The sequence below is a fragment of the Tyto alba genome, unplaced genomic scaffold (assembly GCF_018691265.1).
Source record: "Tyto alba isolate M040663 unplaced genomic scaffold, T.alba_DEE_v4.0 Super-Scaffold_2, whole genome shotgun sequence".
NCBI lineage: Eukaryota > Metazoa > Chordata > Aves > Strigiformes > Tytonidae > Tyto > Tyto alba.
The window spans coordinates 17798175-17816943 of NW_024881282.1; the positions used below are offsets into that span (position 1 = coordinate 17798175).

Genomic DNA, 18769 nt, shown 5'->3' on the forward strand with positions numbered 1-18769 from the left:
GAACCCGCCGCTGCCGCGCATCCGCTTCCAGGTCCGCCCGCGGCAGCCGCCGCCGTACGCGTGCTGCGCGCCTCTCCGCGCCGGTGGGAAGCGGGAGGTGCGCGGTGCGCGTGTACCGCAGCCACCGGCCGTTCTCCCCGGCCGGCTCCCGCCGCCCGCCAGGCCGCTTGGAGGTGGACCCGCACCGGGCCGCGGTGGCGGCGCTGCCTCCGCACCCGAGGCTCCGCGGCCCTGAGGGGCTGCGCGGCCTTCCCTGGCCCGGGCTGGGGTCTCGGTGGGAGCGTGGCGAGCCCGGCCCTCAGCCCCGCCGTCCGCGGGCGGCTGAGGTGAGGGGCCCGGGCCCGGCGGGGCGGGCGGACGGCGGCCCTTGAGGGGCTCCACGCGTGGGGGGGCGGTCGCGGGCGGGGGTCGGGGAGCTGGAGCTCGTCGTGTAGGAGCGGCGGGGTGGCGCCCGTTAGTTGTGTGTACGCCTGTGCCTGAGCACCTCTGCCGCTGCTTAGGAAACACCGCTCCGTGATTTAATTTTTTTGGCGTGCGTTCCTTCCTTGCCCTGTGTAATTTTTTTGTAGGGAATGAACGTGGTCATAATATGATAGTTGGAGAACCGTGTAACCAGTATGAGAAATAGTAAATTGATCCAATCTTACGAATTTTTCATTATTGATGTTATGGCTGTTGAAATACCATTAAGTACAAACAAGAGGACTGACTTCTCCCCCGTTGATATGCAGTCCCTACAACATCCAGCCTATGTTGTCACAGTTCCTGGTCGACCATTTTTCAGCCCATCAGCGTTTTAGAAGCCATGAGCATTTAAAAAGTTATTTCCTTTCTGTTTTTCTTCCAGCAAAAGGAGCGAGTTAGTAAAGAAACACTTTATTATTTAAATGAGTTCAGTTGTACAGTACAGCCAGTCTTCATGTTTACATTTTCCTTTTCATACCCACCTAACAGGCACAGTATCTCTGATCGTACTTAGTCCCAGCTTGATCTTGATTGAAGCTGAAAGAAATAAATACACTCTAAGACAGTAGATATTTAAAGTTTTACTTGCCTAAATGAATATTTTTATATTCTCACTTACATGCTAAGGATGAAGTGCTACACATCATTAATGCCTATTCTCAATTGCTTATTGTAGCCTTGGTAGCATATGCATGGAATTACTCCCAGTTTGTCTTATCTGTCTTTTTTAGACAGAGTTTCTCTTGGGTCTGCTTTAAAGGCATAAAAGGAGAAGCATGGAAGTTGTATGCCATGTCATTGTCGTTATCTTCATCAGCATAACTTTATGTAAACCAGAAATGCAAGATCCAGCTCGTTCCCACCTCTTGAAGGAGATGAGGCATAATTTTAAGTGGTCACAGAAGGAAAAAGTTGTATTCTCTTACGATTGATATTTGAGCATCCTTTGACATGTTGAGTCCAGAGGGATTTGTCAACATGATAGTACATACCTATGAAAATGTAGGATGTGAGACAGCCAGAGAGTTTGCAAAGTGCTACGTTTTCCTGGCAGCATCAGGTTAAGAGACAGCTACTGATAACAGCTAGCTACTGAAAGTGCTGTTTTCCTGAATGTATTCAGTTCTGTATCATTTTAATCTTATGATTTTGCTCCATATTGTCTTACCAACTCTGTTATCACTCATAAAAAGGGAGGAAGTCAAGAGTTATATGAAGGGGGTCTCTGCTGTTATTATTTACAACTGTTGCCTGTGGGAATAGATTACATTGTTGGCATGAGACTTCGCTTCAGTCTTGTGACCAATAAGACTAAACCAGATGTGAATGAGCTTTTTGGTGAACTAGCAATGTGGTTGTGTTCAATACTGGATTTTCAAAATATTGCATTCTCAATTTTTTGAATGGTTGACTTGGTTCTGCATTAAACAATTACTGTTTTGTCCTTTTCTTCCGTTTGCAGATACACATTACTGTTCTGTTAAACTGAACCATGAGTCTTGCATTACATGATCTGCTCATTTGTTGTCGTCGCCTTGAAAATGAAAAAGCTGTGGAGCGAAGGGTAACAAGTTTTCTTTTGGTGTGTGTGTCTCAATTAGCAATGAAGGGAATCATTAATAATTATTTTTATTGAAATACATTTTCAGAAGGAAATTGAAAATTTCAAGCGACTTCTCCGTGATTCTGAAACAGTTCTCCAGCTGGATCGGAATTCTGATTCTAAACAAGGAAAGCAACTCAACTGGGATGCTGTATTTAGGTAGGGTTTTTTTTCTTTCTATGTGAATGGTTGCAGTTTTCTTATATGGAACTTCATTCTTTTATCAGGCCTGTTATAATGCTTATCTTTCTGCAGATTGGCTTAGACTCCTTGTCAGCTTGTAAACAAGAAATTATTTATGTTAGTCTCTAAAGGAAGTAAATTTCAAATGTCCAAAAATGCAACAGTTATCACATCCAGGAAACAACTGCTAGGAAATTGATCATTAATTGGGTGGTCATTTTAACTTGTAAAAATAATACTTTCTTTTATTGAAAATTACCATCTGCATCTGATTTTCAACATCTAGTTCATATGTAGATTATAGGTAGCTCATTAGGATTTTTTATGTTACTGAGTTCTTCAAGACACAATAGAAAGACTGTGGCTTGTGAATTAAAAAAGCTATGCTGAGGTTTGTAGAGGCCTATCTTTGATACAATCTGCTTTAGGTGTACTATAAAATTGAGCTGAGTGTGAGTGTGGTAAGTTCTTAGAGCTTCTGGGACCAGCGTTGAATTTCATGTTAGAAGTGCATCTGAAGTATTAGTTTTCATAGGTCAGCTTTCCATTAAGTTTTTTAATTGGACAGCATTGAAATAGTTCTTGTTTCATAGCTGTACCAAAAATATCATAAGAAGTATTTGATAAAGTTTATATGTTGCTTTTGAGATGGCCAGTAATATATTAGAAATACACAGGAGGAATACAAAAATAGACACTCTAAACTGAATAAAAATAGTGGGTCAGAAAATCTACAGTAGTTGCCAGTGACAAAGCCAGTGAAATGTTTAATCTGTTCTTAGATCTAAAAATCTAATCTATACATTAATTTTAAATGATGGAGAAATAGGACTTGAAGGTTTTCCCTGATAAAAAACAATGAAGAGTACTTATTATTTTGTTGTATAATGTTGCAGCATAAATAAAAAGACTTAGCAGTGTATTTTTCCTAATTATAAATAGTATGTTTAGCATTATGCAAAGTTTAAAGGAATGTTTAATTCCTATTCAAGTTGCTTTTGGATTATCTTTAAAATTTACAACTCCTTTTATAGATTATTTCTATCATGCTTAGACTGTAATATATTTCGGTTGTTTTTAGTCTTTGATAATTACAATTGTGAGAAGAACAAGCACTCACATTCTAGGCTAAAACATCATTTACCTATTTTACTTTAATCATAAATGTGCAGATCCTTGATTAATCTCTCTTATTTTTGAAGCGTCTTGCAGAAGTATTTCCAGAAAGAAATGAAAAACCTGCAGCTGACGAAACCAAATGCATCTGCTTCAACCCAAACTACCAGACAGAAAAAGATGCAAGAAGTTGGAAGTTTGGTCAAATTTTTCATCAGATGTGCTAATAAAAGTCAGTAATATGTATTCGTATAGAATTACTGTTTTGCTTTGGTGCTTTGCTTTCAGCTTTGAATTTTCACTCTGAAGTAAGTTATCGGGGTAGGGTTCATCTTGCTCACTTCCAGGTGTTTACAATTTAAATATCTGCGTGTGAACCTGTCCTTTGTGTCCCTTTGTCATGCTGATGTTCACAGTGCCTTTTTCTGATTATTCAATGTGTATATAACGGATGTATCCTCTCATAAGTAATTTCTTTCTTAGAAACAATTTGTTTAAGATGATTCCAAACAGAACTGTTTCTGAACTGTGTTTTTTTTATTATTATTATTTTTAAGTAAACATTTACAGACAATTAATTCCAGGTTTATTTGGCAAAATTTGGGTTACTTACAGTCTCACGTTGTTTATTCATGTAGGAGGACCCAGACTGAAATGTCAGGAACTTCTGATTTACGTCATGGAAATTATAAGAGATCCAACGAGTTGTGCTGCTTATGGATCTGACTGTAGTAGTATACTCCTAAAAGATATCCTTTCAGTAAGGAAATACTGGTGTGAGATATCCCAACAGCAGTGGTCAGGTAACATTTTCAAGCCTACTTACAAATGTCTTTTCTTACCATAGAAGCTTGTTTCAATGTATTTTAATTTGTTTGATGCCCTGTTGTGTGAGGTACTACACAAAACAGGGAGTAAAATAATGTCAGCCTTGAAGGCTTACAGTTGAAGTAAGCAAAGCAACAAAGACTAGGAACTGATTTTTTTCTTTCTGCATACTGTTTGTCTATTGTTTGCTGAAATGTATGTACTTATATACAATCATGTTACGTATGCACAGGGCTTAACAGGTATAACAAATCTGTGGAATGTGTGTGCTGAAAATAGCCTCAGTAAAACTGGTGTTGGTGTGCAGTCGTTTGCAAGTTATTAGGTGTTGGCTAGTATAGTTTTGATGTAGTTAATGTATTACTATTAAATTTTATTATCTGAGTTTTGTTGGCTTATGAAGTGCTGAAGGGGGGAGGAGGTGGAGGTCAGCATGAAAGCTGCATTTGGGAGGATCGGGAGGCTTTTTAAGCAGGACCGATAGCAGGTCTTGGCTCACTTAGATGAGACTTGACAGAGGCTTGGGAATATGAAGCACTAGACAGGTGGCAAGAGTAGCAGTTCCAGAACAAAAGTACACTAGTCCGTGCTCTTAGGTAGTGACTGGTGTGCAGGCAGTTGGACTTGGAGAAAAAAGAGGAGGTTCTGTCAAGCAGGGAAGGGGTTTTCAACTCTTCCAACAATTTATGTGGGGACCTGGTCCACAAAGGCTCTATTCGGGTGCTTAAATGGAGCATGGAGGATAAGACATGACACCAGGGTTTACAGACCATTTTGGCTTTTTGGGCCTTTTTTTGTCCATGGAGAACAGTAGTATTGTGCCTGCTTTTTTAGTTCAGACAGGTCAACCAGGTTTTGTTAGTTTCCAGTAGATCCTGTTGGTCTTCAGGAGAAAGATCATATTGCTGCTGGATGATATACGTTTCCTATGTTCAGAAATATTTTTTCCTGTGTTTTTTTTTTTTTTTAAATCGTATGCAATATGATCAAGACAATTCCTTGTTTTGATGAACAGGAATTTCCGTGTTCATCTCTGTATATATTATAGATGTGTTGTCTCTCTCGGGGAATTAGTGAATAATTCATATCAGAAAAAATCTCAGATTTCTAGTCCAATCTCCTGCTTGAAGCAGGCTCAGCTATGAGGAAAGATCAACTAGTGTTGTGGAATTGAGTTTTCTTATTTTTTGAATGCTTTTTGTTCCTGTGCTTGTTCTGCTGCAGGTTTTTCTCCCATTCAGATTCTAGTCCTTGTGTAAAACTGTGTGTTTTCCTTACATGTGTGTTCTTTGAGGGGAGGTCAGCCTAGAACATGGAGAGTAGATGTGAAAAGAGTTCCTTCAGTAAGCACCCTGCAGGTCTGATCAGGAGTGGTTTCTTAACCTGAGGAGGTCCCAGTATAAGAATCCCCTGCAGGGACAGGGGGCATTGGCTGTGGGCTGTTGTGACCCTGGGCTGTAGGGCACTTGTAGTTTTGCAGGGCCCCCTCTTCTGAGGGTGTTGAGAGGTCACTGATGCACATTCCACTTCCACCCTTTATGCAGAAGGGACACAGTTAAACCAGGCTTGGGCACTGTTGTCACCAGGTTAAAACTTTGTGACCCAGTAATATCAGGGTATGAATTGTCTCTGATTGCCATGATTCAACAAGTCACCTGAGTTCTGCAAATGACCCTATGCCTGCTTGGGAAGAAGGTGCTGGTATCTCTATTGAATCCAAGGCTGGAGTTATGAAAGACTTGGTGAAGGTGGCATTATGAGTCCTGCTGGAGTTCAGGATGTCCATAAATCTACGAAGGTCTGCGGAACAATGAAGCAGTAACGTTGTGATTTATTTATAGTTATCCTAAGCTGGCTTTTCCACAACACAGGAATCCAGAGCTTAAGGCTCTGAATGATGCCATCAATGTCACCCATGCAGAGTATTCAGAAGAAGAGATTCTGAGAGAGTGCCTCAGAGGCCTTGATCCTGACTGTCTGTGGAGAGCTTATTCACCCCAAGCTGATGAGCTACTGACCAGTAGAGTTGAGGGTTATCAGGCTTTTCTAGGCCATAGTCACTCTACAGAGCAGAAGTACAGTAACTGATCATTCTGCATCCCGAGAACTATATGATACAGCTACTCTGAGCTCATGTCTGGTTGACTGTCAACAAGGTAGTCGTAGTGGTTGGGACTCCCAAAAGATCGTTCTACCTCTATTTTTCCTTAGAGAAAAGGAGGCCTGAGAGGTGGATGTCCTTTCATTCAAAGTGTTGTCCCAGAATAGCTGCTGAGGTCATAGGACTGACTTAGTATTTCTTCCCGCTATGGTTCTTTGCAGTGGATATTGTCCATTAGTGGACTGAGGAACAGTATCATGTCACTTGTAGGTGGCATAAATGAAATAGCAGCAAGGCTTTTGTATGTATCATGTTAAACTGATGGTGATGGTTGGATCAGTAATGTGCTACTATGATTTGTATAAGACTGATGAAAAAGAGCAGTGTGGTGATTCCTAAATGGGCCTTGAGATAAGAAAGCAAAAATCCCAAGAAGGGGCCTTTCCTTCAGAAAACTGGTAAATGAGTGCAAAGTATGGATGTGTTGGTCTGTGGGCTGGAATGAACTAGCTGAACTGCATATAATGGAAATATAGGGAGCTTCAGTACCAACTGTTCTGATCTGTTTACCTGTTCCTGCTACACCAAATTCTTGGTTAAGGTATGTGTGGCTGTAAATTGTTTCTGAGTACTTTTATTGTGTATTCTGCAACAAATGGAGCCCACTGTGCTGAGCCATGAAATGTAAAGTAGAAGTTGAGTGTGCAAGTAGTTGTGAAAGTTGATCATGTGTCTATAGCTACTTTGCTCAGCGTAACACAAAGCAGACTGTATCCCAGCTCAGAATAAATATAACTTTTCTTCCAGTGTAGACAAGACCATGCGTTCTATTTCTTTCCCCAAGTAACTTTTGTGACGTGCAGCTGAATTCCGTGGTAGTTTCTATATATTTAATGCAGTATTTTGCTTCAGGCATTTTTGGTGTAATCCTCTGTCATATATATATTTATATATTTGTATATTTACAACATATAGACACACTATATCATACATACTTTTTTTAATACATTTGCAGAGTTACTGATTTTGTATGGCCAATTGTACCTCAAACCTTCTGGGAAGATCAATAGAGTCTTGGTGGCTAGGATAATTCACACACTTACGAGAGGGTACTGCTTCCAAAGTGATGGTTTGAATTCTGATATGTTTATCTTCTTTTCAAAAGTAATGCAGTGTGCAAGGTATGTTGCAAGTGCTCCTTTTGTATGCTAATACCTACTTTTAGACAATAACTCATTTTAAGTATTTGGGATTAGACTTGAGTAATACTTCTTTAGACAGGTTTTGTTCTGTCTTTGAACACCAATTTAATAAATTCTTTAAAATATTAATAACTTCTGCCTATGTTAGGCAAATAATATTCTGAATATAGTTACTTGCTAGTATTTATGTTTAAACAATTCCTGTGAAAAGAAATAAGATTATTTCTTCTGGAAGTTTGAGTGTTTGGTCTATGTTGCAGGCAGGAGAAGAATACTGCAGGCCTGGATCATATTGTTGGAGCAATGAATATCTTCTGCAATAAGTTTGCTGTCAACTGTCGCATACGGATTTGTAAAGTAGGCGAAGAAATTTTGCCTACAGTGCTTTATATATGGACTCAATATAGACCAAACGATTCCCTGAAGGAATCAATAATTGAGTTATTTCATCTCCAAGTTCGTATTCATCATCCAAAGGGTGCAAAAACTCAGGGAAAAGGTACAATAAAAAGCTCCCTGCTTTTTTTCTGTCATGATGTGATGGTTCAAATCACTGTGCCAATTTTCTGAATATTGATACAGAGTCTTGGAAACATTAATGGGAGTGATGAATACTTGTCAGTAGTTTTACACTGTAGGTTAATATTGAGTGAAAGTGAAAATGAATTTTCAAATTGTTTGCACTAAGAGAATATAAATCGTATTAAGTCCTGTAAAGGTTGATTGGATTTTTTTTAATCAAAAGGTGATTTTAATTACTAAATCAAAACATAAAATCTTTGGGGAAGGGAAATAATAGTTCAGATTAAGTTTAGATTGGCACATGTATTCATATGTTAACAGTTTTATTTAAACCCAGAAATCAGTCCGGTGGTCTATGTCTGATTTACTGTGTAAAAATGGTCAGAGAACATGACTCAGCTATTGTGTTTGTCATGGCCTATTTCAGTTATAGCATCATTTTTTGTTTTACTTTGTCTACAAATGACAGAGTTTTTAATTAGTCCAAATTTATCCACTGCATTTCATTGTAGTCTTTTCAGTTAGATAACGAATTGTTTATTAGAAACGTCTTTCCTACCCTAATTACTTGTCTATGCTGATTAAATTATCTCTTAACTTTTTACACTTTTTTTCCTTTATTCATTCTCTACTGTAAGGCTTGTTTTGCAGGCCTGCATTCATTAAGCTTTGTATGCTTTACTCTGATTTTGGCTGTATTTTGCATTGTCTAGGTAGCTTTACATATTGTATCAGGTGGGTGGTACATGATGTCTTTTAATTGGTTTTGCATGTACAGGTGCCTATGACTCAACAAAATGGCAAACTATCTTACATAACTTGTATGATTTGCTGGTGAATGAAATAAATCTCATCAGTAGTAGAGGAAAGTATTCTTCAGGCTCACGTAATATTGCTGTAAAAGAGAATTTGATTGAGTTAATGGCTGATATTTGTCATCAGGTAACATTTTTATTTGAATATAAAGTTGACTATTTAATTACTGTGTTGTATGTTTTGCTTTTTAACCTCATACGGATGTAACTTTTCCTCAAAATCATTTATTGAGGCATTAGTAACTTTGGTCTGTGTTCTGTTGTGTTTAGTTGTTAATTTTTGTGTTGTTTAGAAATGTGTGGACTCCTAAATTATACTAGGTTTTACTAGTATTGCTTATTAGACTATAAGCAGAGGTTCTGTTATAGTAAAGAATAATAAATAATAATTTCAGTTGCCTCCTAACGGACTTTATACATAGTGAAAAATGGACTAGTTTAGTTTGACATTTCAGTTTTCCTGTAAATGCTACTTCCTTTTATTTGTGTACTTTTAAATTTCTCTTTATAAAAGGTTTTTACAGAGGATACCAAAGTTCTGGAAATTACTCAGTCATACACTGTTTCACAAAGAGAATCCAGTGAGGAAACAGTCCCAAGCAAGCGCAGGAAGATTGAATTAGGCTGGGAGGTAATTCGAGACAACCTTCAAAGATCCCAGAAGGATTTTGATGTCATACCTTGGTAATAACGTCTTTATATGAAACAAATATCACTACAGACATCTTTTTACTTTCTAAGTGTTCTCCTCAATATCCTGTGCTTTCAAATTAGGTGTCTGCACGTGCTGTAATTATATATCTAACCACCAAGCTTCAATTCTCACAGCATTTGGAAAGCAGTGAGCAATGTTCTTGGCACTCTTGCTTTAAAAACTTAGTATGTTTGGTTTCCTGAGAAATAACAAATCAAGTCCGATAAACATGTAAGATATTACTGCCTCTGATTTTTTTACCTGTGTTTTGTGCTAGATACCACCAGTCTTAATGTAAGTATGTGTGTGCGATCCAGTTTGAGTGTTAGGAAGTTAACGTGAGATGTACTGCTGTCTATACCTGGTTGTGTCATAGGACAGCAACCATTAACAGTTTAGCCATTTTGGACTAGTTCACGCAGTTTACAGTAATACTTAGCCTGAAAACTGTTGAAGTGCAAGGCCTGGCGTGTTAACTTGGACCTCGATTGAGGAGTATTTTGTTTGACATGAAGGACTTCTGTGTATATAGCTACATGTCTTCTTCCACTGACTGCCACAGGAGAAGGACTCTGTAGCAGAGAGTGTAGCAGGGTGTCAAGTTTTTGTTAGAAGGCCACAATTAGACTTTTCCAGAACTTACCTGCTGTAGTCCTAAGCCCAAGAATGTTGACTTTTTAGCCAAAACAGATTATGCTGGATGTTTTTTGCTGTTACTGTTCCCCTCCGTCTTTCTGACTTTTCTTGGAAGCTGCTGTACAAGATACCAGAACAGCATAGCTGCTTGTGAATTGGGTCCAGAGCTGGGGTGGCAGGTTTGTGTTGTGTGTATGCATGTGTGTTTATTACTCACAGTATTGAGGAAGGTGGCTGTGTGGGATCCAGTTGAGAAGTTAACATGCCATTCTATGTGGAGGTGGCAATCTCCAAGAAATACTGAGTACTGTAATTTACTAATTTGTGTAGGGTTGCAACCATTGCTATGAACAAAACCCTTCCAATTTTACCATCCCCAGCCTAACATTAATTTGTTAATTTGATAAAATTAATTTTTCTTATCTGTAGAGATGTTGTTGTAATGTTTCCTGTTTATGTAATTTCACCCCTGAGGTCATTCCCTGGCTCAGTGTATAACAGGCTAGTCCAGAAGAAGGAGAAAAATTTTGTTTTGCCTGAAATTTTCTTCCCTTGAGGTCAGAAATCGGTGAACTCAGCTTGTAAGAAATTAAAGATCAGTGAAGTCAGATTGTAAGAAATCATTCGTGAGCAGACTTTACAAGTAAAACCAGTAGAAATACTGAATCTTTAACCTTTGACAGTAAACAAATCACCTCAATACTGGAAAGTATAAATGTGAAATAACAATCAGAGAATGCTTTGTCAGTTCATTTACTTTTGAAGACACAAATACGCATGTTTGATATTAATTGTTTCACTTTGTGTTTTCAAGGTTACAGATTACAGCTCAATTAATATCGAAGTATCCCATGAGTCTTCCTAACAGTGAGCTACCTCCCTTGCTCAATGTACTTCACCAGTTACTGCCTCAGCAGCGCCGAGGAGAAAGGACCCCATACGTGCTGAAGTGTCTTAGAGAGGTAGCTCTGTGTCAAAACCAGAAAACTGATTTGAAAAGCACCCACAAGTTGGAGCTCCAGAGAACTTGGGCAAAGATTTGGTCTCTTACCGTTCGTAGCATAAGTTTCCAGCAAATTGAAGTGGAGAACTTTGGGCTACTTGGAGCTATGATTCAAGGAAACCTTGTTGTAACAGATAAAGAACTCTGGAAGATATTTTCAGGACCTGCATGCAAACCTTCAAGGTAGAATGGGAAGCAAGGATAATATTTTGTGTCTGATTCACATTGTTTTTTATTGTTCAACCAAAACAGCTGTATTATTCAAAATAATATTATTGTTGTTGTGGATGTACTTCTAGTTAAGAATTGACCATGTTTGCTTTTTAAGCATTTGAAACAGATCTAAGTATGTACATAAGTCTGAAAGCAGAGGCAGAAGAGGAAAGGCAAGCATCTTCATATTTAACTAAAAATGTAAAATGGACAAAAAATTTAAACTGACTGAAAGAGATGTTGATTTTTTTTGCTGTTAAAAAGTATGTTTTCTTCTAAATATGTTTTGATTCTGAAATGAATATTTTGAAACAGTCTTTAAAATAGACAGGAAATGTCTGTAATAGCCAAAATGTGGCTTTTGAAAATGCAAAGATTCTAATAAGGAAGTTTTCCAGTATGCATGCTTATTAACTTGCATATGTACATGATGATCCCTGAGCATGCAGGAATACTGATTTTGCTTTGGAGTGCTAATCAACAAATACCATGTTGTTTCTCACAAATGTCCTGTGTTCCATTTTCGTTACAGTTCTGCTGTGTGTTGTTTGTCATTAGTGATGTCTGCCTATTCAGTGCCAGAAAATTTGGATGTAGGAATGGAACAGAACAATTGTGAAAGAAATCTGGATTCTGTGTTAAAGGAGGCAATAATGAAATGGCTACTGTCCTGCTATTTGGAAGAAGAAATGGAAGAATGTGTAGAGTTGCCTTCTGTGCTTTGCAGGTAGTCTTTGTGGCCTAATTTTATATGTAAACTCACCCTATAACACAGAAAAATCTGCAGGGAAAAGTGGATTTGCACAATTTGGTACAGTTTATAGGGTTTTAAGCTTACCGTAGAATGTCATTCCGTGGACATAATTTAGTTCTCTGTCCATAGCATAGCAGATACGTGAACTATGTGTTCTTAAGTGAAAACTTAAGCTTCTTTGAAGATACACTGTTAATCTGGTTAATGTTTGGGTGCGCTTCAGGAATCCTAAAAGCTTGTCTGATTGCAAGAAAATACAAAACAATTTTCTTTTTTTACAGTGATTTTCCTCATCTTATATTGCAAAAAATTCTTGTGAGCCTTACAATGAAGAACTGTAGAGCTGCCATGATTTTTTTCCAAAATGATGCTAAATGGTATGTTTTAAAATCAATCATTATAGATACTTAAGTTTATATTTGTCATTTTAGCAAGCAGAGGTAATTAAATGTATAATTCTCTAAGCTCTTTCGCATCTTTTTGTATAACAGGTTTCAGACCCCATAAAAATAATAGCGCTTTTGCAATTTGTTAAGGTGCTTTCAGCAGACATTAAAATAGCCTCTTGCTGACAGAGTCAAAGCTTCAGGTACTGAACAAAATACCTTACAAGGAATATGTGTATCATCTCTCTTCAGCAATACAACTAAATACTTGGCTCTTTATCCATAAGTACATCAAGTATTTTTTACTAATTACAATTACATTTTTTGAATAATTTGTAACTTTATACAAATATGTATTCATGCTTCCTTAACTTTACATTCCATTCTAAAGGAAGCATATACCTTACGAGTTTTCTTGAAGATAAATGCTAAGTAGAAAGTTGGCTAGATGCTTACTGTCCATATATCCTCATGCCACTCCACCTGTATTTGTGGTCCCAGCAACATATTACTTGAGTGTCAGAGTCATTCTATGAACACTGTGGCATCTTTCATTGATGCGTATACTCAAGCTCTTGGACTATATCCAGTTTCTTCATAATGAAACTAAAGTGTGTATAAGTTGTTCTGCTGGAATATAAGACTTTCCTACTAATTAAAAATACTACTTTCAGGGATTTTGTGAATTTCTGCTCCAGTTGTGTAAAGTAGGTTCAGGTCAGCCATCTTAACACAAAACAGATGCTGCTATATGAACTACAGTAGAACATATGATGTGTATGCAGGCTTTGTTTTTCCTTGCAGTTTCTTCAGACAGAGCTAAAATGGTGATATCCATTCCACAATGAAAGTCAGATTAGAAAATAAAGATCAACCACAGTTTGGAAGCACAAAAAGATAAAATATTTTATTTTGCCCTCCTTTATTTCTTGTGTTTAAATAATAGTTTTAAAGACTTATAAGTTGTATAATGGCTGCTAAAGAAAAAATTACATCTTTTCTTCAAGTGTGCAACACTTGCAAGGGAAAGAAGAAAACCGTTTTTCTGATGTTGAAGAGCTGTATTTGCAGACAACGTTTGATGAAATGGATATGTTCACTGACTTTGCAGTAAATGTTGCAGATATAAATGTGACTAGTTCAAGACTTGCCATCAACCAAAATCTTAGGGAAGCACTGGAGTACTGTCTTTCAGCAATGTCAGAAAAGCTTTTAAGCAACTATGCTCCTAAGGTAAGTTAGAAATTACTGTTACATCTTTATATTTGTGCTCCCAAACAATATATTTTCAGGGCAAAGCATATAGATTTTAATTCCTTTTGCTGCTAAAAATGAAGCACAAACATCTTAAAAACTATATCCAATAATACGAAATAGAGAAGTCTGTATTTCTTTACATCATTGGCAAAATATCTGTAGTTTTCATAAGTGTGTGGGAATGTGTAGAAGCTGCATGGAAGTGTGTGCAAAGTTGCCACATAAACCACTGTTACTCTTGCTTTTAACTTCTGTGCCCCTGTAATGCTTTAAGCTCTTGCCAGTTTTCAGCCAAGATAGCCTGAGACACAGAAGTCTCAAATAGTTAGGTTTTGTAGAAGGAGGCAGCTGTGTAACAGAGTAGTTGTAAAGAAAGCTGCAAATATGGGCTGTATTAACAAGAACAGTGCCCAAGGGAATTGATTATCCCCCTCTACTCAGTGCCTTTAGATGGCATCTGAAATACTGCATCCAGTTTGGAGCCTGCCAGTACAAGACAGACATTTGGTGCATTCGAGGCCAGTGAGATGGTGGGGGCTTCAGCACTTGACCTGTGTGGAGACACAGAGGAAATTGGGCTTGTTCAGCCTGGAGTGGAGGTGGCTTTGGGGATACGTACCAGGCTTTGGGGGAGCCTGCCAGTGCATATAAGATTGTCTAGAAGACAGAGCCATGCTCTTCACAGTGGTATATTGCAGGAAGATGAGTCAGCAGGCAGAGTCAGGAGACATTCACACTGGATACGAGAATAATTTTATCTACATAAGTTCAGTCAGGCAGTGGCACAGGTTGCCCTGCGTGAGAGGTTGTGCAGTCTTCATCCTTGGAGGTTTTCAAGCCCTGACTGGATCAAGCCTTGAGTAACCTGTTCTGACCTCAGAGCTGTGAGCATGAGGTTGGACCAGAGACCTGCTGAGGTCCCTTCCAGCCTTAACTATACTGTCGTCCTATTTGTGTATTTCACTGGTTAAATCACCACAGAATCTCTCCTTTGGAGAAAAATCTTGACTTCTGGAGGAAGAGCCACCACATGATGGTAAAAAGTTTGTGGAAAAAAAAAGCGTCAGTCTTTTTAAACTTCCAGTTCCTTTGGCAGGCTAGCTTTGGTTTTAATGTAGTGGTGTGCTTTCCTTGCAATTCATTGCTAAGGTTCCGTAATATTTAGTGAGCCAAAAGAGGTAGTACCAAAATTTGAAACAAGGTACTGGCGATTAGGAGCTATAAAACTTACCCCTGGTTTTGCAGCTGTAACCATGGTGTGTATGCGTAAGTTTTCCCATCTTTTTTTATAGATACCTGCTTTTCAACAATGTGATAGCAATCCTTTTTGGTCTCCCCCCTGAGAAAGTAAGACAAATAATTATTTGTCTGCTCTTTCTCCTCCTTTGATCCAAATAATTTAGACAGGTAAAAAGGGATCTCTGAAATGCTTTTGCAGTAAGCTTGCCTGCATTTACAACTATCTGTGTGTCGTGGTTTAGGCCCCATGCTGCTGCACTGTGGTTGGCTGCCAACCAGGCCTAAACCAGGACACTATGCCATTTGTTTGTTAACATAGTAGCTGCCAAGAAGCAATTTACAAATATACTAAGACTGGAGGAGACAGCAGTGAGAATGTGATACAGTTCCTGACTAGCTCATACTGTCTCTTGTCCTGGCAGGAGGTAAAATAAACAAACAGAGCATGTGAGAAGAGCTGGAAGTATTGCTATAATGGAATCTAAAGGAGAGGGAGAATTTAAGGTATTGGGAAGGAAGGAAGCATAAGGGTCATGAAACATACAGAGAATAGTATAACACGGAGAGCCAAAAGGACTTATTAGGGAGCTGAGGCAAGTGCAATGCAAAACACTGGGATGCAAATCTTCATTAATTTTGGTGAAATCAGTATATAGAAGTGTTTAAAAAAGACTCCAAAGAATTCTGTATTTTGATGAAAACGTTTAATGATAAACCACTGGTATTTACTGTGTATTTGATTTAGTTTAAGGTTGTTGCTGCAGAACACCTTGTTCGATGTGTCAGTCTCTTGATTGGCGTTCTTGGTTGCTATTGCTACAGTGGTATATTTAAAGAAGAGGATGCCTGTAAATCAGAGTTGTTCCAGAATGCTAGGGTAAGCAGCAATGTATTTGGGAGCTATTAAAAATTAAATAAACCATTACATATGAAATAATTTTTAAAATTCTATTCATATTAACACATTTTCAGAGCATGAATATTTCCACTGGTTTCTTTGTAAAAAAATTCAGTTGAGAGAGGGTTAAATACATTTAACTGAAATTCTGTTAGTATACCAATGCATCAGTTTTGCAGTGGAGTATTCTAAATACTGATACATTTCTGAGTCACCCCTTTTAAAAATATAAAATAATCATGGACATGTGGACAAAGGGCTACTTAGAGGATAACAAGTCCTTCCAATTGTAGATCTTTTATGCAGAAATTTGTTAAGATCACTTGGTGGTTTAAACCACTATGAAGACAGCTATTATTAATATTATTAATAATAATAATATTATTAATATTATTATATTATTATGCTATTATTATTACTACTACTACAACTACTACTACTGTCCAAGGTGGTTTCTTGCTTAAATATGGAAACCCGAAACTTACACGTTATGGAGAGATGTTGTATTTTTCTTTTGTGATGAAAATATCAATGTTTCAGGCAGATCTAGGCCATCTTTTTATTATTTCTGGAGCAGAATGAGTGAAACCAATACCAAAGAATAAAAAAAGTCCAAACTCATTGATGCACACTATAAATGTCAAAGCTATGTGAATGAGAATATAGGAAGCAAGTCTGAATGAGAATCATGTCCTTTTGTCCCTGTATGTGTGCTGTGTATGTGTCAATGTATAAAGGAATTTAACAGAGGTATTTTAACTGTGTTGTATTTTTACTAGTCTCTCATTCATTATGCTGGAGAAAGCATTTCTCAGTGTAAAAACAAACTAAATGAAGATGCCCAGGTCAACTCACTGAGGACTTTGATAATGCAGTGTACGAAATGTTTATGCAATTGTACCAAGGTAAATTTTATAAAGGAATTTATATTTCTTTCTTCATTAATAAGATCACAAAGTTGAATATCATACATATGGTACCTGAAAAAAATTAATTAACCTATTTGTACATATTGCTTTCTTACAGAACAGTGCTAGTAAAATGCTGTCTAACATATTCCTGCGTTTGTTAACATCAAAATTTATGAATGATCTCGTAGATATTTGCAAAAATCTGGTAAGTACGTTCTGTCTGTTTCTAAATGGAGTGCTCTTTTATGAGAGGATTGTTTTTACAGTATAATAATTTGGAGGCAAACCAAATGAGATACTTATAACTGGAAAAATAAATCAAATACATTGAGTTTTATTAAGAATTCCTAACTACAAATTTTTGTATCTAGCATTTGAACACAGGCATAGGGGAAAAATGAGGGCGGATGGATAACATTTGATCAAAGTTAACATGCCAGCTCACATTAAAAAACAAATTATGTTATTTTTGGAAATTAATAAAGTAAAATACAGATTTTTTGCCACAGAAATAATTTCTCTAATACATGACATTTAACTTTAATGCACTTGTAAAGTTTTAAAAACTTATTTTTATTTTGCAGTTTGATGGACTTATGTGCCATAAATCACTTTAAAGGTGTGTGCTCTATGGGTATTAAATCTTCTAACTGTAAAATGACTCTCTCACTGAGAAAAGTAGTAGGGTGGCACATCACTGTATTTAGCATAACTCTTTAAAACTTCTCTTTTGGCACATTGTCAGGTCTAGGTAGGCAAAATACCATTTTTTTTCAGGTGAGGAGAAGCTGAGAGTCTTATCTTCTATTAACTTGGCATCTGGTAGAGAAAGTAGTAATTACTGTGCCCTTAAAAAGATCATATGCCTTCCTTTAATTTCTCTGTAATTATGAAGTGTAGTGAGAAGCTTGTGAGTCTTGTAGAGGGAATTGTTTTTCAAATACTTAAGATGTCCTTGGCACCATCTAAAACACAGACTGGTATCTGTCTTAGGAAGCTTGTATCCTAAAGAGAAGAGTTAAAATCAAAAAATTCACAGTTGTACAAGACAGGTTTATCACAAAGGCTGAAATTCATCAATTCAGTGTAGCCCTTGTTGTCTTCACCTGTTCTAGTTCTCTGGGAAACTGTAGTGTCTTTCCTTGTGTTATGTCTCTAGTGTTTCTCCTGTCCTTAAAAGCCAACTTTAAAAGGATGTGGTGTTTTTGTCAGATGACATTTACTGGAAAACCTAGTGAACTGGGAGAAGTGGATCTAGTGAGGAATGATCCTGAGGAGAGTATAGTGGAAGTAGATAACCAGGTATCTGATGATCTATTTGATGATCATTCAGTGACTGACATCAGTGATACAAATGAATCTGTTGAGATGCAAAATGTAACAGGTAAGTCTTCCCTGTGTCTAAAGCTATTTGCAAAAGCTTGTTTTTACAGACTGCTTTTTGCTTGAAAGACAGTGAGATAAGAAATTTTGCTGCTTTATTAATAGTTGAAGCACGAAATGATTGAACCGGGTACTTTCTAAACAGTAGTAGTTCTTTTGTACCTCATTAGTGTTTTAAAGATGTTAATGAAGTGTATTCACTCATTTGGAAAGGAGAAATTTATTTTTATTTTATAGATAGTAAAATGTAAGCACAAAGGCTAGCTTACTTATTCCAAGTCAGGCAGAAGCCTTGTCTCTATCATTAGACTGTGCTTCATTTTCTTAAAAGTAGTCCTATTTAACTTTTTCCCAATCACTAATTCTTGACAAGGTCAGCTTTCTTATACCTCTGGACGTGCAGAGGGACAGGAGCATGAATCTGTTTGTTTAGTCCTGTTAGGAGCTACAAGTACTGATGTTTTTTTGTTTGTTTGTTTTAAATTCATTCTTAAAGTGGTCTGTATCTTAGTTTTTCATCAGGACTATGTTGTCTGTTTATTATTGAATGAGAAGGAAAT

At 37.5% G+C, this 18769-nt stretch overlaps 1 protein-coding gene across 4 annotated transcripts in view; it reads left to right on the forward strand.

Annotated features, from left to right (window-relative positions):
• The first annotated feature begins 9 nt into the window (after positions 1-9).
• The window catches only part of ATM (ATM serine/threonine kinase), a 74531-nt gene continuing 55771 nt past the window's right edge, over positions 10-18769 (forward strand). For 2 of the 4 annotated variants that reach the window (XM_042793181.1, XM_042793182.1), the window contains exons 1-17: positions 13-326; positions 1928-2029; positions 2115-2227; positions 3454-3599; positions 4006-4170; positions 7312-7477; positions 7759-7997; positions 8799-8962; positions 9350-9519; positions 10980-11351; positions 11914-12108; positions 12417-12512; positions 13529-13754; positions 15763-15894; positions 16695-16820; positions 16942-17031; positions 18039-18210. In XM_042793181.1, the coding sequence (XP_042649115.1) occupies positions 1958-2029; positions 2115-2227; positions 3454-3599; positions 4006-4170; positions 7312-7477; positions 7759-7997; positions 8799-8962; positions 9350-9519; positions 10980-11351; positions 11914-12108; positions 12417-12512; positions 13529-13754; positions 15763-15894; positions 16695-16820; positions 16942-17031; positions 18039-18210 (2644 nt within the window). In that variant the 5' untranslated portion in view covers positions 13-326; positions 1928-1957. Of the gene's footprint in view, positions 327-1927; positions 2030-2114; positions 2228-3453; positions 3600-4005; positions 4171-7311; positions 7478-7758; positions 7998-8798; positions 8963-9349; positions 9520-10979; positions 11352-11913; positions 12109-12416; positions 12513-13528; positions 13755-15762; positions 15895-16694; positions 16821-16941; positions 17032-18038; positions 18211-18769 lie in introns of all 4 variants that reach the window. The other 2 variants (XM_042793183.1, XR_006165367.1) reach the window with 2 other exon arrangements.